The sequence below is a fragment of the Vanellus vanellus genome (genome assembly GCF_965231255.1).
Source record: "Vanellus vanellus genome assembly, chromosome: 15".
Taxonomy (NCBI): domain Eukaryota; kingdom Metazoa; phylum Chordata; class Aves; order Charadriiformes; family Charadriidae; genus Vanellus; species Vanellus vanellus.
In genome coordinates, this window is record NC_138920.1 from 11,361,545 (window position 1) to 11,387,915 (window position 26,371).

At 44.7% G+C, this 26,371-nt stretch overlaps 1 protein-coding gene across 4 annotated transcripts in view; it reads left to right on the plus strand.

The window, feature by feature from the left end:
• The first annotated feature begins 11,013 nt into the window (after nt 1-11,013).
• Nucleotides 11,014-26,371, plus strand: part of DOK5 (docking protein 5) — a 45,942-nt gene continuing 30,584 nt past the window's right edge. For all 4 annotated transcript variants that reach the window (XM_082491021.1, XM_082491023.1, XM_082491022.1 and 1 more), the window contains exon 1: nt 11,014-11,168. In XM_082491021.1, the coding sequence (XP_082347147.1) occupies nt 11,103-11,168 (66 nt within the window). In that variant the 5' untranslated portion in view covers nt 11,014-11,102. The remainder of the gene's footprint in view (nt 11,169-26,371) is intronic.

The window sequence follows — 26,371 nt, forward strand, 5'->3', positions numbered from 1 at the left end:
TTACAGTGAATCAGTTGCAAAGTGTTTTCTGAGATTATTGTGGTTGTCTGGGCAGAGATATCCATTAAGAAATGTGCAGACCTGTGTGAAAACCTAAATCAGAACTCCAGTCATACATATTCTGACTACAGTAACTAAAAGATGGTTCAAACCAAGCTGTTATTCAGGGTCATGTTATTACTCTGAAATTAAAATGGCTAGAAATGTAATTTACAAAATAAAAAAAACATTAGTAGTGATACTAAACGAGCAGCTGGGACTTTAAAAGCCTTCAAATTTTCACATTTGCAATCCAGTCTTGAGACGTGGCAACAATACCCAAACATATCGAAAATGGATTTCAAGATTCCACTAGATATATATTCTATTCTACCAGTGTTTTCAAGGAACTGTTAACAACATAGTATAGTCAAGTTCCTTAATTTAAGATGGATACATACAGAAAAAAAGCTCATGGGGAAAAGCCACTGATGAATTCTATTCAACAAAACCACCAACTGCTTACACTTTTAAAGCTAGAAATCTCACAACTGAACCTTTAAAACTAGTAAATGTAAGTATGTGTTTTGCTTACGAAAATCACCATTTGGGAAGCACATTTATGAAGACAATATGTGCAATTAGATTCGCAATTATACATTTTGCTTTATTGGCAAACATTCCTTCTCCAGCTTGAAACAAAGAAGAAAATGTGACGAGTATCTTTCAGATGACACTAAATATTACACATAAATTCTTTTTAGCAAATCTACCCCAAGCAAGTCTAATAGAAACCGCTGATTTTCATAAAAGGAAATAACATTTGGTTAAAGTTTAATGTTAAGGAAATGAACTGTCACAAAGTATAAGGCTTGAACAGGCTGAGAAGGGATGACAGCAACGCCTGTTTCGGGCCCAAATGCTGCTAAAATGCCATGGTAACACTCATGCATTATTTATTTCCGTGACTAAATATAAGCTTTACTTTTGCTATCCCGAACTGAACCACAGCTGGGAATTAGAGTTTTCTTTCAATAAAGCTCATCAGTCTTACCAATTTATCAATCTTACCAAGCAGACTTTTCAATTAACCAAGCAGTTGTTCGATCCCCTCGCGGCAGCCCGGCCGCCCCATGGGGGACACAAACTGCCCCCAGGAGCCCCCACCAGCCACTGACAGATCCAGGCGCTGCATGAGATAAATTGCCCATATTCTCATCGAGTGACAAACGCGCTGTTGGCCCTGCGCGTAGTTGCAGGACGTTAAGAAAAGAGGGAACAAGCTGCCAGAGAAATGTATTGGTTGGTGACACCTATCCAGACCTAAGGGATTGCTCTACAAGGAAGGCGGCAAGCAAGAGGTTGGTGGCCAAATGAACTCCCCGGGCAGCCTGTGTGTTGCTATTGGTGGCCCCGCCTTATGGATTAAAGTTTTAGGTCTTATATGAAATTCTGCAGTTAAACGTTAATTGTGGACAATTACTTGACGGCTTAAGTTTGCAGCACGTGTCGGGATTGGAGATCATGCAGAAACCTTCCAAGACAAAAGATGAAGACCGACATGTCCGCTAGTGCAAACTGGCATCGTTCAGCTGAAGGGAATGAAATTCTGCCAGTTTAGATTTACTGAGACTCCAGCCAGAAGTTCATAATAAAGTTACAATGAGCAGCCACTACTTTCTCCAGAAGAAAACTCAAAACTAGCGTTACTGATAGAGAATGAAACAGAGGCCTCAGAATTACTCATCCGTCATTCAAGGAATGAGGCCCCGGAACAGCCATCGCCTGAGCACACAGCGAACATTATCACATGAGTAAGACCATTAATTTATAACGTCACTATGGAACTGCTTTAAATTACGTTCACACTTAAGGCTCTTGATGAGTCAGGGCTGTAGCGTTTTAGTGCTCATGGTCAAAAATTACCAAGAAGAGATTTGCAGGGGAGAACCGAATCCTTCCCCCCATCTCGGCCAAGAGAAAGCCAGGCTCCCGGGGGGGCAGGGAAGGGGCGAGGGGAGTGCGGCACCTACTTGAAGAGCAATTAAGCTTCCTGGTCAGGCGGGTGCTATCGCCGCTGCCGGCAGCCCCAGAGATGTACACATCTCTGGAACAGGTTTGCTCCTTGTCCTGCAGATTGCACCTCGTGGCCCTGCCTGAGCCTCCCAAGTCCAGAGCGGAATGGGAAAATTCTGAATGCTCCTCCTGTACGTTCCAAAAGCATCCTTCAAAATGGAATAAACGGGCTCTCAGAGGAACCTGACCGAGGTAGGCATCCAAACCCCACTGAAAATTCATTAAGAGTTGGGCTTCCTTAAGCTCTTCTGAAGAGCCCGATGCACGTAAGTGATTTCTGAAGCGAGGAAAGCGATGCCCAGAAGTTCTGCAATACTGCCAAGAGTGGAGCATACTGCCAGTTTTTCACGCCTGCTTCAAGCTCTGGCAATCAAAAGGGACAGGTAATGTTGTTACAGCGAGATTAGTTACAAATTTAAAATTACTTCCCCTCCCCCATTCTTTTGGCCACAGTTTGTTTTGAAAGAGAAGGCTCTTTGAGCTTGAGTGTATAAATTCCTAAGGACTCACCTCAAATGCCCACAATTTGAATTTCAACGCTTTAAGACAGATGGCAAGTTTAGTTTGTTCATAAATTGTACGTGGAATCCTTCTATCCAATTTCCTGTTGTTTACTGAAATGTATGGAGAAAGGTCGATGCAAAGCTGAGTAGATAATTATTGGAATGGTTGGCCATTGGCTGAGGCACAACGCGGCAGAGAACGCGCGCACCCGCGCTGCCCAGGCTGCATAGCGATTCACATCAGTTAATCTTTCAAAGGAAAAATCAGTATAATCTATTTAAGGGAAAATGAATTGTGGTTTGGAGTTGTACGTGTGTCAAAGAATGATCAAAACTAAAAAAATGGTGCAAAGCGTGCAGAAGACGTACTCATCTTCAGCCTTCGGGTACTTATGTGACTGGATGCCGTCCGGGCCACTGTTCCTCACCGTCTCCCCACCAAAGGTCTCTGTCCTGGCAGGTGGGAGCTAGAGGGGCTGTGAAACCGCGTGTTAGCGTGCTTCAGAGCGTGACCCGAGTCAGCTCAGGTAACCCAGAGGAGTTCCCTATGTAAAGATTTTATAAAGTTGTAATACAAGGATGGAAGTTTCAGCAAATGGTTTGTTAAGGGTTATGGAGTACGCGGGTTGCGCAGTGTCTTAGGAACTCTCTGGCGCTACAATTTATGGTAACTTAAAGCCTTTTACTTAGTGCCTTTTACCACCCAAATGCACATATTATTAATATCCATTTAACATTTTTAATGTGTTGTAAACTACTTATTGAAAGATTGTTAACATTAAGTGAGATAGATGAGTCTGGCCACAAATAATGACAAAGGTAAATTTGAATGAATCTAACATTTAAATATCAGTAAGGAAACAAAGGCGCTGCTGACAAGGCTGGTTAATGTTGGGCAGTGCATGTTTCTCAAGTTGTCTTTGTTGGTTTTGTTTCTGAATGAGCGCTCTTTGTATATTTATGCCTTTGCTTTTCTCCTCCTCTCTGTTCCTGCTAATCAGTGTGTATATCCACCCTTTAGGACAACTGATGAGTCCCCGGAGCCAGCTGAGCCTTGGCAAGCAAAGTCACCTGTGTTAATGAATACTCATTTGAAATAATTTACATGAGAGATGCAATTTACAATATTTTCTGTGTAAATTGCATGAAAATCAAGGATAATTGGGCGTTAAGTCATTCTTCTCAGTTCCTCAGGGAAGTAGCTGCATGAGAAAGGTCTGTAAATGCCACCCAATGCAGCCAGATGTTCAATTTATGGCAGCTTTGTTAGAAAACTTGTTAAACTTTGGGTAACAGTAAACAAATATTTTTACTGATGCATTCTACAGTCAGAAACCCTGACTTTTTTGCATTGCTTCTGAGTGACCTGACATAAAGTTGAAATTAACCCTTTGGCAAACTTTCCCCGTCTTAGACAATCTATGCCTGTGCTGTATCCTGGTCCTCAAAATATTTAACAGCAGCAATATTTACAGCCCTTGGGAGGCGTAAGCACGTGGAATGAATTCTCATGCTATGGCTGACCAAGCCCCTGGGAAATCTCAGAAATCATTCAGTCTTTGCGACTCCATTCCCGTTTATATACCAGAATTGCTGGCGCAGGTTAGCAAGAGACGAGGAAGCACTGTGGCTGAACTCAGACACGTCCCCTTGAATCTTCAGGAAGACTTTAACTCCGTCATCAGTGCAGATGCAATTAATAAGTGGTGTCTCACAACGAAAGGTCACAAGTGATTCAATTTAAGGTAGCTGCAGTTGCTGGGCACTTTGCAGAAGTTTACAAAATCTATATTCTACACAGAGCCTTTGGTACGTGGTGTTACGGAGTCGTGCAAACAGCTCTCATCACTTCTTGAGCATTTGCGTTTTACCACTCTGAAAGTGTTCATAATATTTTTATTTCAATACTGAAATATCAATTCCAGATCTGTTTGCGTGCCAGAAAAAGAATGACTTACTGTCCTGGTGTCTGTCTTACTTGAGTTAGTCTTTGTTTTATAATGGCTGTTTTGAATTTCCACCTTCAAAGTTAGCAAAGAACATCTGTAAATTTAGGCTGCCTTTTCAAGAAAGTGACACGCAGGTTTTCACGTGTGAAGCGAATGTTTCCAATTGCATGTGCAGGAGGGTGATTGATGCAGGCTTTTAGAGCTGATGTCTCAGCTCCAGTTAAGGAGGGTCAGAAGGTACATCTTTGTCCTTGGCTATCTTTTCTGATACTCTGGTGTGAAGGTACTGTGATTCAGTCATCATTCTTTCCTAGTAATTTGTCTTGCTTCTAAAGGGAAATAACTTGCTTTAGCCTTTTAGTGCATTGCAAAGCACAACTCCTCTTGCATCACCTCCATGCAAAGGGATTGATATGGTGGGAGAACGACACGGAGAACAAAATCCACCCTTCCCGCCTCCCCTGTGCAATAGCTCCAGGGCGCTGCCAGAGCTTTGGCTTTGCCTACCTGCAAGTCACGCTGCAATGGGGAACGGTGTTTGTTTTCATATTCATCCGTTGATTCAGGTGCCCAGTTCTGGTAAATGCTTATGGAAATTTAACCTTGCAACTGCACAATGAAATGCTAAAAACCGGCCCCCAAATCTACTGATTATACAAGGCAGCACATAATATCCAGCTCTGCGTTGTAAACTGACATTATTTGTTATCTTTACCAAATGCCATCTGCAAATACTATAATTAGAATATATACTTTTTTCTAACTCATTTAACAGCAACAAAAAGATCAGAAAACTTTCAGGCATAAATTTTCAGTAGACATGCAGCAATAAATGCTTAAATATGCACGGAGTCAAGATAAGAATTTGCCTTGTAGACGTATTGTTAACACAGACATCAAATTAGCTTGGCATTGGCTCAGTAATGAGTATTTAGGGCAAAACAACGGAAAATAAATTTCACTGGAATCAACCGGTATTGGGATATCTATAAATATTGAACATTGAACATGATATCTATAAATATTAGACATTGAAGTCTAATTTAGAAACAGCCACTCACATTTAAAATTGTGATATAATGTAAAGAAGCTTCTGTTTGAATTCTCTAGTGAAACCCTTACTTAACATTTGGGTTTCAACTGAAACTTAGCTGGTGCTTTTCTTGCAGTGTGATAATAGTAAATTATTTATTTAAATACGCTGTAATAGCAACCGGCATCCTGTTACAGCGCTGATGCGGCACACCGCAGCCTGCTGCTAGCAGTAACCCCACACCCTCTTCCGAGACACCGCTACCAGAGACAACGCTTAGGTTCCTACAGAAAGTCCTTAAAAATTTCAGATACCATTAAATATAAGCCCTGGCTTCAATATTTCCCTGGGTACCATTAATACTTTCCCAGTCAAGTTCCTTTGTGAGCGTTCAATGGGCAAAATGTCCGTTTATGATATGATTTCTACACCTTTCCTGCTAAATCTCACAGCTCGGCGTTGGCAATTCGAGCCCCGAGATGCCCTTTAGCAGGCGTGTCTTCCCTTCCTCGGAAAGTGCTGCCTTCTCCCACAGGATACTGGTTTTACCACCAGTGGTGGCAGGTCCCGTTTTGAAGGCTCTCTTGGAGGAATGAGTCAACGTGCCATGGGGTTTGGCTGGGCCAGCTCGGTGGCAACCACGCAGGCCCTGCAGTGAAATCCGCCCCCACAAGCAACACGGTTACGCCCAAACACACGGGCAAACGTGAATGAGTCTCTCCTGTGCACATGGCGTGATCCGAATTCAGCTGTCGCTGAGGTCTGAGCCTTTGGCGCGGCTGCACTGCCCACTCACGGCTCGGTACAGACTACAGCCGCAGATTTTGGGACCGACTCTGAGATTAACGTTCTCGTGCTGGCTCGGACGGGAAATATCAAACAGGCAGTCGGGGAAACGGCAGTTGCGCGGGCTGGATCCCTCCAGCTCTGCCACGGCCAAAGATCGGGGGCAGCTGCCGGTCCCAGGGCTGCGCTTTGATACACTGCAGGCTCTGATAAATTACCTACAGGAGAAGGGAGGATGGATGGTGACCTTGTGACCCGCTACTCAGTCCCGCTTCATCCTTCCAGCCGTGTTGTGCAGATTCAGGCAGGTCCCTTGATGTACGTCTTCAGGAGAGCGAGGATGAAAAAGTTGCTTAAATGCTTGTAACTGTCACCGAAATACAAAGCAAGCAAAATGAATGTTGGGTTTTTCAATAGCTAATATTACCCTGGATTCACTTTGCTTGCAGATTCACTCAGCATATATTTATTTCTATCTTAACATTCGCTGTGTTGACAGTAATTTTGTTAGGGACAAAGTATTACAATCAGAACCAGAGTTTCCCGTAAAAGGATGCATTTCATTTGCTGCTTCCCCCCGCCCTCCGCTATCTTCTCTGCCTCTCACCACCTTGGTCTACACGCAGCAAAATTAGTCGAATGAATTGTGCAGAGGCGAGGTAATTTCAGTGCCCGATACTGCAATATTACTGTGCAAAATGACACGTTAGCCTGGTTAATAGATTATTTATTTTCATTAAATATTGACTATCAGTGGCTTATGCTGGCAGGCGCTTTCCTGTTTACTGTGCAAGTAGCTATATACCTACATTCGGTTATGGTAGGGCTTTTGTTTTTTTAAGTTAACTGTTCAGTCTCATGAATTTGCATGTTTTGGCACTGACCGACATCTGTGTTGTAATTCTGCCAAGAAGTTATGTGTGCATTTCACTAATGCGATTTTATACCTAATGTATTCAAAAATCCCTGGAGCGAATGAGGATGTTTTAACCAAGGGTCCTGCCCTCACTTCACCAGGGAAGCCTCCTTTAAAGGCTAGCCCAAATTTTAGGAAGGTGCCCCAAATTCCGTGACGCAACACGCTGCTGCTCTGCCTGACGGCTGGCAGCGCTGGCCATTGCGCTGGCCATTGCGCCGGCAGCCTCACTGGCGTACTGGAAATGGCCAGAAGAAGATGGAACAGCAGAGAGAAGTATCCGAGAAATCATTTCTGCAGAATTCATTCACTCAAAATCAATTAGCACAACGGTACGTAAAAGGAAGAGAATTGCTGAGCAGTTTTGTACTGTGGATCGGGTGTATGGTTTTGCATTAGCACCAGCGGCCGCAATTATAAGGCAAAACTAATCAAACCTCTGCATTGTGAAAGACGTAAATTCAGAATAGACTTTTTTTCTTTTTCCAAAATTAAATATGGCTGGCCTAATGATCCGAGGCAGCACTATAAGTTTGGCTTTGCAAAAAGGAGAGTAAGGGATTTCAAGGTTTGCCATAGTATAGGAAAAAAACCCCACTTTTTAAAAAAGAATGACACTCTTATTTTTGCTCATTATCTGCTGCATTTCTTTGCAGCTAGAACTAGTCCAAATTCAGAATTTCCATTGCAAAAATCAGAATGAAATGTGAAAAATGTATCTCACACCAAAACAAAATTAGACATAGGAATGCCAAAAAAGCTTTTCATGGAGATACTGTGTTTGAAATACTGCATTCCAGTAACCTCAAAGTACTTGATAAGGTCAGAACACTTCACTGTTACGTTATCATTTCTGAACTACTCTGAAAAAAATCAAAACAATAGTGGAAAAATGTTGTCATCTTGACCTTATGGGAACGAAACGTTATGGGAGCTTTTCATAAAAAACATATTGATGCATGTTATACATTTCCAGAAAATCATTTCAGGGTGATCAAATGAGAAACTTTTTTGTCAGGAGATGCTTGACTAGTACCAGCTCCATCTGTTCAAGGAAATAGCTTCCCCAGAAAATATCGCTTCCTTAAAATGGCCTCTGCCTTTTTCTTAGTCTTTAACTTGGTAAGTCTCAGAGATGTTTGTCAAATTTTGCCTTTGGACTGTGATGAAATAATATCACGGACACAGGGGATGACATGCTGCAAACATAACAAGGTGAACGGAACTTGTTTTTAAAATGTCAGGTTGGCATTTCGACAAAAACTGATACCTTCATTTTCAGTTATAATGAATAACAGTGATTTCTGTTTCCAGAGCCCTAAAAGCAAACGAGCTCATTGTAGGGCAACACAATGATAGTTATTATGAGATTAGAATATAACAATAATCCACTTAAATTATTAACAGCAGGCTAGTACTTCAAAGTGACCCTTGACTCTTATCTTCATAAGAAATAATAGCAATCACATTGTCATTAAAAGGAAAAGAATTTGCATTTCAATGAAAGCTTATTAAAAAGGTTTTATACAGTTTTGAATATAGATAAACATGTGCAGCATTTCCTTATGGGGAGTGCAAATGGTCAGCAGACCCCTGGGGAAATGAAAGGAGGACTCCTGTCAAAACAATGAGAGCACACATTTGCATCGGTATTGAAAACCTGGTAAACAAGGGTTTTTTTCTAGTGATAGTATTGGGTTGAAAACCTGAACAATGAGATTTTCTGGCACATTCTTGGAACATATTGCACACATGGGAATTAAAATGCATTTTCTCTTTGAACCATAGCGTGTGTAAGGGATTTATGTTGTTCAAAGTAAAAACGTAAGTGGACACTAATATCCTAATTCATCAAAGAATAAGCCCAGGCTTAAATCCACCTTTACTTAGCAAAGCTCTTCGGAATGTGTTTACCTGCAAGAATATGCTAGTGGCTAATGAAACCGTCTGTATGTGTTTGCAGGTACTGGAAGGGATTAGAAGAAACGTCTAAACTTGTTGAGAAGACATCTAAAGTGGCTCTGTAATTTGTTTCCTGCTACAAATGCCTTTGAAACCAAAATAAGTGCTGGGTTTTTTTTCAGGGTTTAGAATATACTTGATGCTTCCAGCATTAGTATTTTTATGGTGCTTGAGGTAGATTGTGAAATATATTTCCGCGCTGAACGCACACCTCTACACAAGATGAAGCAGGCTGGGTGCTTTAACTTTTCTAGCTTTCGACCAGCGGTGAAATCTAACGAAGGGTACTACGGAACCGATGTTAACAGTGTTCTTGGGGCTGTACAGTATATTTAACAAAAATGCATTACTCGGCAATTTTGCAGTGAGGAACCTATGCTTTGTAATATGCAACTTCTGTTTTGATTTAGGGTCCCATTATCTTAGAGGACGGACTTGTCTCAGAATATTCTTCTCATTTCTGGCATATTTTGGTGCACGGGTATGGAAGTTTTTGTTGTTTCTAGCTGAAGCTGTTCTATTTTATGCATTCTGTAACATAGTTCGGTGAAAAGGAGAGGGGAGTGTAAAATAATAAAGTAGATTGAGGTAAGGACTGCAGACTTGTCTCCTTCATCCTAAGTGAATTAGCCCTTCAGCTAGAGAGTCTCACACTCTATCTCTGTAATCCGCTCCATCAATTAGTATTTCGTAAAGCCTTGCAAAGCCTAATCACCACTTCAAGCAAGAACTGAACGCACCACGCTGTTACCACAGCAGAGCAGCCACCATCATTTTTGGCTGCTCCTAAAATGAAGGAGCAGCTACATATTTACACCAGAAAGGGGCGGCTTTTACCATAGGTGAGTTTTGTAGTCGTTGAACGGGTAAATAAAAATGGGCATCGCTTCCCCGTCGCCCTGCGCTCAGCACAGCTGCGAGGAGCCCTTTCTCTGCTCTGCCTTCCTCCCTGCTACCCCGCTTGTAATTTCCGTGGCAGGATAATTCTCAAAGTCATCTATCTGGCTGACCTCCTCCTCAGACTGTCTATATTTGTAATGCTATTAAAAGGCGTTATGAAGAGATGAACGGTCCCTCTTTCCAGGACGTAGTATTTATAGCGTACCACTAACAGGTAACCCGTGTAGAGCAAGCGGAGTTGCTGGAGCCCCTCTCTCCTGGGCTCGATGCGTACTTGGCAATATTTGCATGTTCTTGGAAGAGGAGAACTCAGGGGACGCAGAAGGCAACCCCGGGGCCCAGTGCCAGGCAAAGTCTTTCCTTGCTGCAACCGCGCATTGCCTAGAAAATGCGGCATATGCGCCTGTGACATTTCCACGACGTGAAGTGCCCCATCGGACAACAGCTCAGGTTACCCGTCTTCAGAAGGAGATGCTTCTGGAGCTGCGCCACTTGGCAGACTCTCAGGCACCTGAAAGACTTTCTGGCAAACCCGCCTTCCTGGAGCAAACCACAGGTCAGAGCCTCAGCGCCACACGGGGCAGATCTGATTATTCCCAGCTGAGCCACCTGCAGCTGGAGGAAATTTATGTGCTTGGTCCGACGCGGGGAGGCTTAGACCATTTAGGCGGCTCCCGGCAGAGCCCGCGATGCTGCGCCCCGGGGGCGAAACTCAGCGGTTTGCTCCCCAAAACTGACTTTTGGGGAGCGAGGGCGGTCGGTGTCCCTGTCCCCCCCCTCGGGGCCGGCGGTGGCTGGCAGGAGGGCCTCCCCCCGGGGCGGCGCGGGGGTGTCGGAGGGAGGGCGCGGGGCGGGCGCTGCCGGTCGGTCCGTCCCACCGCCGCGGGGTCGGGGCGCTCCGCGGGGCGGTGCGGAGCGGGGCGCGGCTGCGGAGGCTGCGGAGCGCCATGCGGGCTGGCTGAGCGGCGCCGGCCGCCTCCAACTTTCCCCGGGAAAGGATGGCCTCCAATTTCAACGACATCGTGAAGCAGGGCTACGTGCGCATCCGGAGCCGGCGGCTGGGGGTGAGTGCCGGCCCCCTCCGGGGCTCGCCCCACGGCACCTGCCTTCGGGGTTTTATTTATTTTTATTATTCTTTTATTTTTTTTTTTCCTTCCCCTCCTTTGTCCTCCTCTTTTTGCCAACTGAGCTCAGCGGGTGACAGGAAACAAAAAAGAAATGGGGGGAGGGGGAGAAGAAGAAAGGCACCTGAAGGCGTGTGTGTATATATATATATATATATATGCATTATATAGATATGTGTGTGTCTATATGTATTTCTCTCTCCCGTTGGGAGATGGGGTCGCTGCCCGCCGGGAAGGCGGTGCTGCCTCCACCTCCCGGCTCTGCCCTTCGCAGGCAGCGCCCGGGGCCGGGCAGCCGCCGCCAACTTTGGGCTCCGAGCGCGGCCAGGCGGGGGGGGCCGGGGGTAGCCGTGGCCATGCCCTCGGGGCTGAGGGACCGGGGGTGCGGGGGGACTTCGGGCAGGGGCGAGGGCTGGGAGCGCTCCGCAGCTGCTGAAGTCCCGGGGTTCCTGGGGAGGGGGCTGCTGCGAATCGGGGCTTTCGGGTGCTGAGTGGGACAGGTGAAGACCTTTATGGTATCATCAGGGCTTTTAAGTTCATTGCATTCGAGTTGCACAAAATGAAAATCCCCAAAGCCCCCTTTAGCTCCTTATTTAAACTTATTTTAAGTCTGTTCTTTTACGCCACGGTGCGTTCCTAGTTTTGGTTGTAGGTACTAGATAGGCAGCAGCGGTGGGGCAGTGTTCTGCGGTCCCTGGTTTGGCGTGTGCCCTCCTGAAGGACGGTGTGCGCCTGCGGTGCGGGGGCTGCCGGTGCCCGCTGCCCTGAGCAGCCCACCAGGGACGGGACCAGTGGGCTCCCCACCTCCTGTCTCCCTTCGTGAGCCAGCCTGGCTTAAGGGGGACGCAAACTGGAGGGAGGCTTTGTGTATATAAAGCGCTTTAATTGATGTATCTGCCTCTCGGGACAGGAACACAACCCATTTTTTTGTGTGTTTACTGGGAAGTGGTGGGTTGGCAATTCTGAATTGTTCATAGCATGAGTTTTGCATCAAGGCTTATTATGAGGGGGTGGGCATGGCTTTTGCTGCCTCATTGCAATTATAGTTTCATTCTCTTGCTGTATCCGTGTTCAATGGCTTCTCTATAGTTTCGGTAACTTGCATCTCCCTGACTTGTTTGGAAACTGGAAAGCATTTTAAAGTATTCCAGCAGGCTATTTTTCTTTAAGAACAGCATGATTCTGTGACAGATGGAGATAACGTCATCATGAGAGAACTTGTAGTAAATTTGGCAGAATTAGTGTATCATAACTATTCTTTCATTGCTGAATGTGTGTTAGTATTCAGTTTGCTCCAGTATAAATGAAGAGTAGAATAAAAAAAAAGCCAACACTTTAACGCATCTTTCCATACTGTAACAGTGAAGCCCAACGGGCGTGTGAATAAGGCGCATCTAACCGTGAGATAGGTGTAAATTCTGTTAGTGCCTGTGCCTTTCCTTTATGGAGGCTTTCCAAAGCACTTTGAGGGTGGTGGTGAGGAAGTGTTCGGTGCCCTCTCAGCAGAAGTGCATTTGACAGCTGAATGCAAAAATAGAGGGAGGCATGGAGAATGGCACCGAGTCCGTGGAAATGGAACAAATGTTAAATGTTTTCTTTGAAAAGACAGTTTCTTTATGTGATCTCATTCCTTCTAATTCCAAAGGTTTGTATCATCATCACTGGCTGGAAAGTGTGAAGTGGTGTTGTGAAGAAGTCTGAGCAAAGACCCGGAGGGTTCCCGTGGCTGTAGATTTGTTAAAATGAAGAGCCCTGAGTTTGTGGCCCGAAGCTGCCCTTGGCTCCGGGCGTGCTGTCCCATCACCTTTCCAGTGCTGCGGAGAACACTCGGAGGGAAGCTGGTAGCTGCTGAGATGTGGCTGTCGCTGCTCTAGGTCTGGTGACAGAGGCCTGTGCTGTGAGGGAGAGGTGACCTATTCGGATCTTGCTGCTCCGTTTGTTTGGAAATAAGTAGTTCCATCAGCAGTAATGCTTTTCTCTCCTTGTAGTTTTCAGTTTAGAGTATTGGCCCACTACTGAAGAACAGACGGTTGAAACACGGCTGCAGATTTCTTCCTGTAACTTGCATTTTCTATAAGCTGCTTAAAAGCCCGGCGCCCTGATTTACGACACCCCAGTAGAAGTGGCTCATTACGATTAACGCCCGTTCTATAAGAGCAGGACGAACTGGCGTTGCTTGCGGCGGCAGTGGCGCTGCCGGCGCCCACGTCCCAGTGCGCAGCCCCAGCTAAAGCGTGTCCGTTCCGCCCGGCACGCTTCCCTGCTTGCCGCCGGCGCGTGTGTGCGTGCCGGGGGCTGGAGCTGGCCGAGCACCGGGGACTGCCGCCTGGCGTCGGCGAGAGCTTGACTTCAGCCTTACTCAGCGGCTGATGGGAGCTTGGCTTCTTCGGAGGGGAAGGAGCGATGCAAAGAGCTTGTTTTCCGGTAGCTGCGTTGGGGAGGGCTGTTGGACAGCCAGGAGCTGGAGGTGGCAAGGGCAAAAATACTTTAGACCTTAAAATACTAACTTTCCAACAACTTTCCCATAGCCTGAAAACATTAGGAAGGACAAGGCTGCTCCAGCACTGTGTAGGACTCCTGTTTGATTGAGAAGGATTTCAGTCCTGTGTTTGTGGTGAGATGCAAGTGGGAGTTATTAAAATACGTTCCAATATTATGGTGGCACAGCTGTAATCAGTGCATTGTCTTTTCCGGCTGAATTCAGCTCCTGGGTTTGTCTCTGTAATGCTATGGTAATTCCATCACCAAGGGAACTAGGAGCAGAGCTTGTATGTACAAATTATCTCAAGAAATTACTTTTCTGAATAACTGGGGTGCAGATTTGGAAAGAAAGGGGTGCAGAAAAGCAGCTTGCTCAAAACCAGACCTCTTTTAGAAGAAAAATGATAATTCTGATGGGCCCTACTTTGTAATCTCAAGATTTAATTCAGGGTAATTAGTTTTGTACCTGGACTAGTTTTGTGCACTTTAAATATGTAAATTTAATTTAATATTATTTAATAGAATAGTTTCCATAGCAACATTTGTATCACATGTGTCTTCTGCAGAGCCAAATATATTCAGGAGAAAGCGCACTCTTCCCGATTATTTCTGTCTTTATAGGGAGAAAAATAATTCCCTGCACTAATGGTCTCCCTCTGTCATGTCATTAGCAGTGACACTGAGGAGGTTGTGTGCTAGAAAACTGCTGACAGCGTAAAAGCACCACCTTCCTGAGTTCCTTAAAACAAACAACAAAAAAAAATGGCTTTGCTCTGTGGGCAGTGCTTCCACCAGTGACCACTAGTGACCACTGGACCTATGTTTTGGGAAAGAAGATACTCTATTGCTCCAAGTGCTTTTGTTTGCAGTCATCTTTCATCTGATTAAGTGCTTTAGATCTATATATGAAACCGGGGAGTCGTTTTATGGCCTCTGTACTAGAAGAGGGGTTTTTGTGACTATGATTTTCAAATAATGTCTTGCGATACAGACGTGACCTTTCTGAGGGGGAATATATTATGAGGATGTTTCCTCTCCTTAATGAGAAGGCCAGTTCTTGTGTCTTCATTTTAAGGACGAGTGCTCCGTTTTAAGGACGAGTGGACGTGCACTGCTCGTGAACGCACTTGGGCCTCATTGTAGGTTGGGCTGACTCCACTGGGTGTTCACATAGCGATTAAAAATCAAAACAGGGGCAAATCTTTGAAATAGAGGGCCTTTGGTGAGCCTGAAGAGCTTTAAAAGGAAAGGGACACTGGATACTCTTCCCCCTGCTGGGGTGGGGGCTCCCAGCAGCGTGTGTCGGTTGTGGTCTGACACTTCTGTTGAACTCCCCGTTGTTAAGGTTCACCTTACCCTGCCGGCGCCTGCACCTAAACTCAGGTTTGCTGGAAGCCGCGTTTCAATCCGAGCAAGAATTATGCAGCACAGGAGCTGCTCTAAGGGTTTCCGCTAATGCTGTTGTTGAGGTGGAGGCAGAAGTAAGTGCTGGAGGCTCAAAGCGAAGGTGGGTGATGCTCCTGAAGCCTGTTCCTCGGGGTACAGGCGGCAGTGGTGGGACTGCTGGTGCTGTGGCACTGGGAGGGTGCTGGGCTCCCCTCCTGTGCAGGGCTTTGAAGACGATGCTGTTCTCCTCGCGAGACCCCGCGGAGTTTGCGGGCGTCTGGGCTGTCCCCGCCTCTTGATGTATGGGAGACTGCTGGAGCAGGATGCCATGGGGTTAGCTGTCAGCCCCTGGTTTCTGGTATGCCGCTAACACCCTTGGAGTGTCTTGTTGCATCAAGTGATGAGGTACTGTTAGTGTCAGAGGGAAACGATCTCTTCGATGAAGAGCAACTGCCTCGAGCTGTCTGCAGCTGAAAGCAGAATAGTGCTGATCAAACAGAAGTGCCTCAAAGAACCAGCTGAGATGTGCTGGTGGTGAGCAGAGACGTCTCTACTGAGGAGCTGTACGTACTCACAGCTATGTAAAGCCTTGCAGAGTCTGCTTTGGCTCTGCACAATACTTGACTGACTAGAAAACATTGGCTTCCAAAAACATTCTCTCTGGCTTGCTTGGAAACTAGGTATCCTCTTCCCAATAGAGGGTTTGGCTCTGGTGGCGTGCGCGTTGCTGCTTTCCAGGAGGGGTAGAATACATTTCTGAGCACACCTTAAGATGATGCAAATATGACTGCACTCTTTCTCCCAAGCTTTGTCAAGCATGAATGCATCTGGCTCCTGTGCGAGTACTTCCATTGTAACCCCATTTCTCAGACAGCATCGCCTTTAAACTCATTAATATAACCAGTACATCAAAATGTGAGCTTCGTTCTGTGTGCTGGGGTGCTCGACCTGCTGTGGTACGAGGTGGGTGAAAGCTCTGTGCGGGCAATGTGAGGAGACTGTGTTACTGAACAATCTTCCAGGGCAAATCCCACAGCAAGGATAGACAGCATCTCTTAAATTTTTAAGGCGTAAAAATAGATGTGGAGCCATCTACAGTAGTTTGTGCTCTCATGTCCTCTTCCCTCTGGCACAAACTTCTCAATGCCGAAGCAATCTTTATCTGTCCTGCTAATAAAGCTCTTAAAACGTCTTTGTTCTGGAACAACTCTTCATATAAGAGGTCTATGCCCTAACCCAATATAAACCCAGGTTGAAATAAGGAATGAATTATGGTTAAAAAAAAATGTGTACACTTGTTTGCATACTTACTTCTTTCACTATAAAGCAAAGAAAGTGTAACAGTTGCGATACTTTCTGCTTCAGCAAACTTCTCTTTAACAAGGAAACTATTTCTGTTCCCTGACCCGGACATGTTACTTCAGGTTCTCTGTCTCTTAATTTCATGGTGAAGGTGCAAGAATTTGAGCTGTGAAACAACTTTGGCACTCAGAGGCATAGAAGTAGCCTTCCCAAGCTTAAGCATGTGTTTTCACAAAGGGTTCAAGAAAACGCGAAAGATCCTATGTATCTAAAAGCAGAATAGGAAATGCTGAAATAATTTGCATATGAAAATTAAGGTGACCTGTATTCTCGAAGAGGATGAGGTTTTTTTCCTTTATAAAAGGCAAGGTTATTAAAACTAGAAAAGTGTAGGACAGCATATGCTGCTGAATTAATATACATGGATTACTGCTTCTGCATGACAGAAGTACTTAAAACAAATAGTCCTGGCAATTTGTTGTTTGTTAGAGAAGCCTTACAAAGTACTTATCTTTCTAGAAGGTATACTATTGCTAACTAGGTACACTGGATGTTTACAACCCAGAAAAACAACCTGGACCCTAGAAATAACGTGTAGAACTCTCAAAGTTGGACATTCTTAACAGGCAGCCTGATTTATTTCGTTACTGCCCTGATTTTATGAAGGTATTTCCTGCATGTGGAGGTCTGGGAGGCCGCTTCACAAGTTTGTATTACTATCAAATTATTACAAGCTATTAAAAGTACTCATTTGGGAGGATCCACTGACTTTAATGGAGCTGTGCGAACAGCTAAGTTTCTGTTCCTAAAAATGCAGCTCTCTGCAGAGACTTCTGTGTCTGTTTGCCAGAGAATAAAGCTCACGGAGAGGAGGAGAGGGGTAAAGCGGCATTTTTTTACCTAGCAATCTGTTTCTTGTACCTCTGTCTGGCAAAGGAAACGCCGCTAACAGATTTCTGCAGAATCCTGTCTCATGAGGTATCTTCCACTTTGCACTTAGGAGGTGAGGCACAGAACTGTTCTTGCAGTCCTATCTGTTTAACAACACTTCTAATTAAATCCGCAGCCTGCACGGCCTCCTCTTGGGGTTGTCTGTAACCCCATCTGTTGGAGGCACCTCCTCGTTATGCAAGGAATGATCAGCCTCATCTCTCTCTATTAGAGTGGGTCCTCCACGGAAATTTGGGCTGGATCCAAGATCTGAGCACCCAATGTGAGGGTTAGCGGGGTTTTAGCAGCTGAAGCCCAAAAGTGCCATTCTGATACCACTTGTGTTTGTCCATGGGAGTTTCCTCAGGACACGGAGATCAGCCGGTGTCCTCCAGGGTCTCGGCCATGGCAAGCCCCGGCTTGCCCAGCGTCTGGCGTGTTTCTGCAGTCCCGCCTGGGGGTTCTGTTGTTATCCTCTGATGGGGCCAGATCCTTTGGGAACAAACTTGTAGAATGCAGTTTTGGATGACGGCTTTCACCACCTTTGTTAAAGATGGAGAAACTTCTGCCCGTACATCCAGCAACGAGGTTATTGGAAGCGCTGAAGATGAACTAAACTCAGCCCAGACCTCTCCCTTCCAACCGCTCCTTTTGCAGGGCCCGTTCCTGGCTGTCCTGGGGGCAGCGTGGGATTCAGTCTCTCCTCCTCGGTGGCCTTGCCCTCACCGACGGAGCAGCATAATTTGATTTTTTGCATTTCTCCAAATCAAGTTGGGCACGATTAACTGATTTCTCATTACAAGGATGGCCTTAAGCAAGTGCTAAATGGCACTGGAAAGGTGGCTGCTAAGTAGGACCTGACTTCTTGGAGTCGGGGGAAGGAGAAAAAGCAGAAATTGTACTTCTGAAAGCAGCTGAGTTGATACTATTGATCTCACTGGTGCGGGGATCACATTAACATATAGTAGAAAAAGTTTGTGTGGGTGCTGTTGTTCTGAACATGGTTTAACGCTGATCTGAAACAGTTTAACCAAATGCAGTAAAGTCTTGATAGTAGTGAAATTGGGGAAGTAAAAAAGAGTAGGTAACAGTAACTGGGTCTCTTCTGAAAGATGCGTCTGCTGGAACTACAACAGGAGACTTGTTCCCTCTGTAGTATTAACCTCGTTGAGGACAGACACTGGATCTGTGCGTGTCAATTTTCTTTGCTTGATGGGTCTGACAAGCCCAAAACCTCTTAATCACATCAGTGTGAAGGAATGCGGTGTAAGTGGTGTCCTCCAGTGCAGAACTAGACCTCTCCTGGCCAACCCCCAGTAGGAATTTGTAGTAGTTCAGTCTTCAGTTTGTGGCAGAGGAGGGAGCTGACTTCTTCACAGCTGTGTAACTAGTTGCTTGTTTCTAGGAAATGCTTGCTTAAGTGGAGTAATGTGAGCAGTACTCAAATATTTCTGGATTAATTTAAAAAATGAATGAAAAAAAAATCCTTTTGGGTTTCTGGACTGCCTGCTTTTTTGATTAATGCTTTACTGGCAATATTAAACATTCGCCTAAATTAGGAGGGTGTTGATCTCGTGTGTATTTGAGTATAGCGTGAGAACTTACGTGTTGGACAGTGGCCATATGCTAGACCAAAGTGGGAAAATACAATTTTGTGCTATAGACTTTTCCTCACAAAGTATAGCATTAACGTTTACCGTATACACTTGTTTTAGGACTAGATGGGAAAACTTCTGTTTCATGCTTAGAAGATTGGAAAAACTTGTGTAAAGTTTTGGACTTGTCCACTTCAGCCTTTTATTTATTTATTTATTTATTTATTTTATTTTATTTTTAAACTCAGTGGAAAATTTTGATTGTCAAAAGCTGAAAAGAGATGAAGCTTTCAGGGTTTTCTGTTCTTGATTTTAATTAAGCTGACTTCTGTAGAAACTTCATTGAGAAGACTGGTGTTGAACGTTTAAAATGACATGTACTTTTACAAGTTTTGCATAGCACTGTTTCTGTGAAACCTTGTGGGAGGAGAGGTAAAATGGGGGGAGAGGCAATCTGCAGGACTAGAACCATATGGTTAAAGAGATTGGTGCTTGAATAAGCGTGCCAGAAAGTTAATATGGGGATTTTAGAGTATGAGCTGTGAAAACTGGAAACAAGACTGATGTAAGGCTGGGGGGGGTGGGGGTGGGGGGGCAAGGAGAAGGAAAAGTTGTCTGCCTGTATCTACGTTTGAGGCAGCTTTATTAATAAAACTCTTGTGTTCAACTGTACAACTCTTTTCAGTCTGGAAGCATTGAGGCAGGGAAAAACTGAACAGATTTCTTATGTACTGACTTCAACCTGCAAGATATTAAGCCCATTGGATATTCATATTTTTAGAAAACTGTTAAATAAGGTGTTGGAACATATTCACAGATATTAAGATTTCTTACTGCTTGGAACTTGTCAGTGGCAGCAGGGATAGGATCCAGGACGTTGCTTAGAAAGGTTGAGCTTTTATCCTTGAGCTGATAAGGGGAGGAATAGCAGTAAATGCCGTTCAAGACCTAATGCAGGTCCACCTGGCTGCTGGCATCGGGTCTTGCCCGTGAGCAAGTCCCCTTTGGATTTCCTCTGGCACGAAGTTAATGGGGTTTGGGTCCAAGTCAGTAGGTGTCGTGATGGGTTTACCTCTGGAATTGTAGCAGAGATCCTGGAAGCAAAGAAGTTGAGTTGGAGAAAAGTGAGCGGCGTTTGTCATTAGGGAGCTGCTCACCTCACATCATCTATGTGTTAGAGGACCAGGCTGCTTAGCACTGTATTCCGGATGAGTTAAAAGGAGGCTTTGCAACTCACATGGTGGAATTACATTTTGTTTCTTCTCTTAAGGTATCTTCATTTTTGCCTTGTGAAAACAGGATGGAGGAGCAAGGGTCTGATGTCTTTCCCATGGTCCCCCACTGTTCATCGCACCACTTTTCATATCTGAGTTTCATTTTGGGGCGGCATCCGAGTTTGTTTTGGGTATCACTCATAGCCCAAGCTGTGATTCTAAACTGAGCTGGGAAATCTGGAGGTTTCTGTATCTTAAAAATAAGCAAATCTGATCTTTAGGGTTGTGTGCAGAGAAACAAAAGAGAGCCTAATTTGGTTCCACAAAACCCCACCAAAATCCCCAAAAGCAAGCCCAAGAACTGTTCCAGTTTTTCTCCAAGTGGTAGAGGATGGGAGATCATGCAGATAATGATTTGGAGTACGAAATTCCTTTTTCGATGGTGGCCCTTTTTAGGAGCAGGAACAGCTTTTCTCGTGCTTTCCAGCAGATGTTTTCTGGTAAATTACCTTCCGCGTTCTTCTTTGGAAGATGGGCTTAGTTTGTGAAGCAAAACAGCGAGTTCACTAGTAAACAAGTGGTTCTTATGCTTTTGCTATCTTTTCTGAAGATGGACTTTTCATTTTAACAAGTCTAATGCAAACCTGACCACAACACGGTTTGTCTTCTGGTTTTGTCTCAAACGCTTCCCTCATCTCCTGCCGGTTGTGGGTCCCGCTTCTGCGTTTTCACTAATTACTCTTCCTTCGTTAGACAGAGGTCTGTACGGTTTGCGGAGGTGACTGCAGTAGCTGCTCTGCATAGGGAAAGGTGTGCCCAGAGTGATTGTAAAGGCAGCGAAAGAAAAAGAAAACCCAGTTATAAACAGGTGAAGTTTAGTCTTTGGTGATTTTGATGCCTTTTCATCATCAATTCACTGCAGAGTGTGAAGGTAATTCTCCTGCTGGGGTATGTGGGCGTTGCCCTGGAGTTAGATCAGGGATAAATTAACATTTTGCAGTGTTTGTGGAAACACTTGAAAGAAAGTAACAGATGTAAGGTCTGCACCTGAGACTGACATATTAATTTGATGTTTCTGTAGTTTTAGGTATACCGTGGAAGTTGATGGACTGTTCCTATTATCTTCTTGTCTGACTTCATCAAGTGCTGTCAGAAAAACCAGTGAAAGTTCAAGCTATTGGAATGAATAGTGTGGGCTTGTTTTTTTGGTTTTTTTTTTTTTTTGGTTTTTTTTTTTTTTCCCCTTTACTGAAAATAATGTAGCTTGTTTCAATTCAAAATATCAATACGGTAAAATGAGAGGTATTTCTCCCCGGTAACATTAATGTAGGAGATTAATTTGTCCCTTTACTTCCCAAGTAATGTTTGTCTGGGGAACTATCAATGCCCTGTGGTCGGCAAAGGAAAAATTCCTCTTAACGCTGTCGCTAATGTCTCCACAGCAGTGAGGATGGATGTTAGCTGATTGCGCTGAATTAACTGCATGCTATTGAGTGGCGAACTCTTGGCACAGTGCTTGTGGTGAAATACAAGTGGCTATTCTCTGTTAAATGGAGTACTGCAAATTAAGACAGTATTCTGCTAAGCTTTCATAGACGTTTTTAATGCAGCACTCATACTTTCTTGAGGATGGAGTCTACCTAAATGTGAATGAACTCTTGAACTCTTTCTTTAATTAGTACTGCACAGCTGGGACATGGGAAATTAATAGAATTTGGGTTTGTCCATTTGAACTAACGTGTAGATTAGCCTGAGCGAATGCAAGAGGACTGCAAGAGCCAGTGGAAAGCTGAAGTCTACCAGGGAAATGTTGGCTCTGGAATCCTCATTTTAATCAGTGTTTCTTTAAGTCGGTATTAGTCTGTCCCCTGCAGAGTGAAATAAAAGGAAAAAAACCCCAACCCAATAAACAAAGAAAATGCTCCCCCCAGCCTCAGTTGCACCTTTACTAGAAAACTGTCTGAATTTTGTTTTTAAAACAATGGACAAACTGGTGATGTGTGTCATCTGGTCGGTAGCTTCAAGAGTTCTGGCAGACCACCGGAGCTCTTACGTGCGGGACCATGGGCTTATACCCGGGATGGAGTCCATCTGCTGACCACAGGCGCCGTGGGCTCTCTGCTCCGACTTGCATCCCTCGGATCCCTTTGTGCACACGCCTTCAGTAACGCAGGATACGCCGAAGGTTATCACTCCAAAGCCGGTGCAGCAAAGTGCTTGAAAAGGGCTGTGGGTTTGGGCTGCCGTGGGCTTCTCCCCACAGCAGCTTGGAGCAGAGCACCAGTCCGTCTGGCAGTCTGGGCAGGTGACTTCCATTACATGCGCAATCCTGGAAGGCGATGCTGAAGTGCTTGTTACTATGGCTTAATGGGCTGTAATTCTGTCACTCTTAACAAAGCACTGTGTTTTGGTGAGGTCCAGCTTGCAGTGACTCACTTGGCAGCATCATTTGCTCTTTCGTGCGGATTCACTTTGATTGTAAAAGGGAGCCGAGCTCCAGAAGGGCTGGGGGAACGACCCGTGACTGCACAGCTTTGGCGTCGGGATCGAAAGAAAAAAGTGGAAGGAATAAGATAAGTTTGCCTTGTGTTGGGACAGTATGATGGACTAACCTCGAGACTGACTTGAGGTGTCTGTGGGGATGGGCGGTAATGTATTTGTTACAGGAAACCTGTGATGCTTTCTGAAGCTTGCAGTTAAATTAATTGGTGAATGGCGAAGAATGACAGCAGGCCAGAAGTGTGCAGTTATACCCATCTGTTGGTTACGGGCTTGCAGGGCATTTGTCATCCTTGGCTCTCCAAGCAGCCCGTAGCCAAGCATCATTAGCTGCATTTAACAGGTGGGCAAGTGGCAACAGGTACAGCTGAACCATTCGAGTCGTACACTGAAGACCGAGAAACTACAGCTCTTTTCCCATGTCTGGCTTTGGATGCTGGCAGCTTGCTGCTGAAGAATTTGCTGAGATAAAGGCCAAATTCACGTGCGCTCTCTGCCCTTTCTGTGTCTCATCATGTGTAGTCTTAAAATTGCGAGTCCAACTCTGAAATACAAATCTGACAAGTGGTCGTATGCTCTGGGGGGCTGAAACAAGGCCGGTCGCTGGGAGTTTGTGAGCAGGTATGGTTCATCTCCAGCTGTGGAATGAGTCCCTTCCGACAGCTGGGTTGAGGAGAGCATCCCCCTACCACGGCTTTAGCAGGTGAGCTTGTGTTCTTGTTAGAGCTGTGGGCGGCTCTTACCACGGGTTAGCACATGTGTGCTCTGCTGCCTCTTTGCATCTGATGTACTAATTAGCGAGCTCCATGAACTTTTAATGAGCTGTATCAATGCCATTTTCCCCCTATAGCCCATGTAATTAAAGTAACCAAGTCAGATACTTAGTGACAAAAAAGAATAATTCCAAACCATAATTCATCACAGTCATTTCAAGTTATTCAGCAGTTACCTAATTCTGACACAGTACTAAACTGTGTTAATTTGCTGGAGACCGCGCTAATGGCCTGACCCAGCAGGACAGCACATCCCACCGCGCTCTGCAGAGCTCGGCCAGCGTGAGCCGGCTGCACAGAGTCCGTTTTCAGTCTGCATTAAACCCTTTACTATTTTTTTTTCCCCCTTCAGTAGTTAGAGTCCTAGGCTGATTTTTCTCCTCTCCAGTTTCATGCCTAGAATTAACTGCGCCCATATCTGAAGCTTAGCAGATGTTCAAGGAACCAAATCAGACACTTAGCTCCAGTCTGACTTTTTTTTTTTTTTAAACCGTCACTAGCAAGAGAGGGTTTCTGCTGTAAATGCTTTTTGGCACTTGGAGGCACTCTCGTCTAATGGCCTTACACAGCCCAGAATAATAACCTTTTTTATAATCTATGACTTAAAAAAAAAAAAAAAAAAAAAACAAACCCACAACAATCCCTATACTTGAAAAGCTATAAGTCCATAAAGAAGGGCCTGAAAGTGAAAGGATATTTCAGGTAATTCTCTCTTTCTAATGGTACCGCAACCAACTCATCATTTTTGCAGGGAGAACAGTCTGGAAGTTGAAGTCTTGCTTTTAATGTCTGAAATCCTGAAATTCTAGATGGTCACTAGAGAAACTAAAAAATGGAGGCAAGTTCTATATTGCCCTCCATCACATCAAACAGCATGACTGCTTATCCCTTGCATCTCATGCGCAGTTTATTACGCAATGTAATTTATTTACCCATTAGTTTATCAACAAGTCTCCTGTGAGTTGCATGTAAGCAGCACCTGCCAAGGCCAATTCAAGGCACCGTGCGCTGAGTAGGGACGGGAAAGAAATGACTCCTTTGCACAACAGTTACGAAACTTATGTGGGATAAACAAGTCCTAAATCCTAGCCCTGTCTTCTTAATGACATTTTGCATTAGCAGCTATCCCTGTTCTGTTCCAGGTGCCAACCTCCTGGGTGCCCTGGAGCCCTTTTTCTTCCTTTCGAGGTCCAGAATGCTGTTTTAGGTGTCACCCCAAGTCTTGTGGCTCCTCTGCCCTGTCTGGACTGAACCATAGCAACCTTCCAAAGCCCGCAAAAGATTGTATGTCAGAGAGCTTTCACTGGTAATGTGCTTCATCACCTGGTCAGGATCTGTAATTAAGATGTCTCTGAACGCTAGACCCCCAGCTGCTGAGGGCATCAACGATTTGAAGGAATACATAGCTTCTAAACTACTTCATTGACAGTTGCAGTGATTCACTGTAAAGGGCACTCATAAGCTCCTGGGTATCCCTTTAAAAATTAAAAAAAAAAAAAAAATAAATCTTCTACCAGGTTGGAACGTATCAGCAAATCCCTTCGTGTCTTTCAGTGAGCCCATTCCACCTCGAAGTCTGCCAGAGGTGACCTGTGCCAGCAGCAGCAGCATTTTTGTTGAGCATTTTTTTTCCCCCCTTTGTCTGAACCAGTGACTAATACACACCAGTTACAGGCAAAACCTGTAAAATGCTGCTCGTGTTTCCCTGTCAACGGCCATTGTGACAGGGCGTAGTATAGGCACAAAATAAAAGCAAGGCTTCGTAACTGGCTGTTAGGTAATCTTGGGTGAGCCCTTCTACTGTCTGTGCTAAGGTTATGCTCCTCGCCACCCCACCGTGGCTCGGACGGTGTACCCTAGATCCCAGCACGCCGACTTCCAGTTGCTGAGGGTGTTTTGGCAGTAGGTAAATCTTGCCTGTGGAATGAATCCCACGTAATCGTGAAGGACCAAAAAAAAAAACCAACCCCAAGATTTAGAACGAAGTTGCTTTCTAATTAGTGTGCCAAGTGGGAATGCATCTGTCGGCTCAAATCCAGCTGTTCGGTGTTTTAAACTAAGGCTGGAGGAAGGGCTTTGGGTTCTGAGCCTGAACCCTTACAGAAATCCCACTTCTGGTTGATGCAATTCTGGTTGGGAGGGAAGGGGTAGAAAGGAAGAGGTTTTTGAAGAGGAAAGACTGATTAAAATGCCTCATATTTTAGAGCAGTAGGCGTCTGTTGTGACTTGCATTAATAAGTGTAAGAATAAAAGAAGGTGTATAGATTCAAAAAGATCTGCCAAGCATTTTTTCATGCACTGGTTTTATAGCAAGTTCTGGCCAGTGCCAGAGCTGGATTTTGTAACTGGGTGAAAAAACTTTGCAATACTGAGCAATATTGTGCATTCTGAACAGGCACAGAGACAAGATTACAGCTTCATTCCCTATTAGCAGCTATGGATGACTTCTTGGTGTAAAATACTGTTTCTGAGGATATGTACTCAATGAGAGGAAGGAGTGAGGTTTATGTCTCCACAAATGTGTTTCTCAGGGGAAGGAGAAATCTAGATCATTTTCTTTAGTCCCCCAGAGAAGATGATAGCTTGATGTAAACCAACTTTGATTTATGTAGTCATTATAACCTGATCACAATGAATAATGCAATATCGCTTACTCATAACACGCTCGCATTAAATGGGTATTCTGGGAAAGTGCAATTGTCTTGTTGCCAAGCGCAGCGATACATTTACAGGCAACGTGTGGACAACTTTGCTGCTTATTTTACAAAGCCGGTGAACCAGTGTATGTTTCTATGCACCATTTAAGTCATGCTAAACACATTTCAGTACTAGTTAAATATGTTTACAGCTATGACATTCTTTCTAGTAATCCATCTACTCGTAATTGTTTTGTAATTACATTGTGTTTTTTCGGAGTGAAATAAAGCTGAACGCAGCTGCCAATATGGGGATGAAGTGGGCAA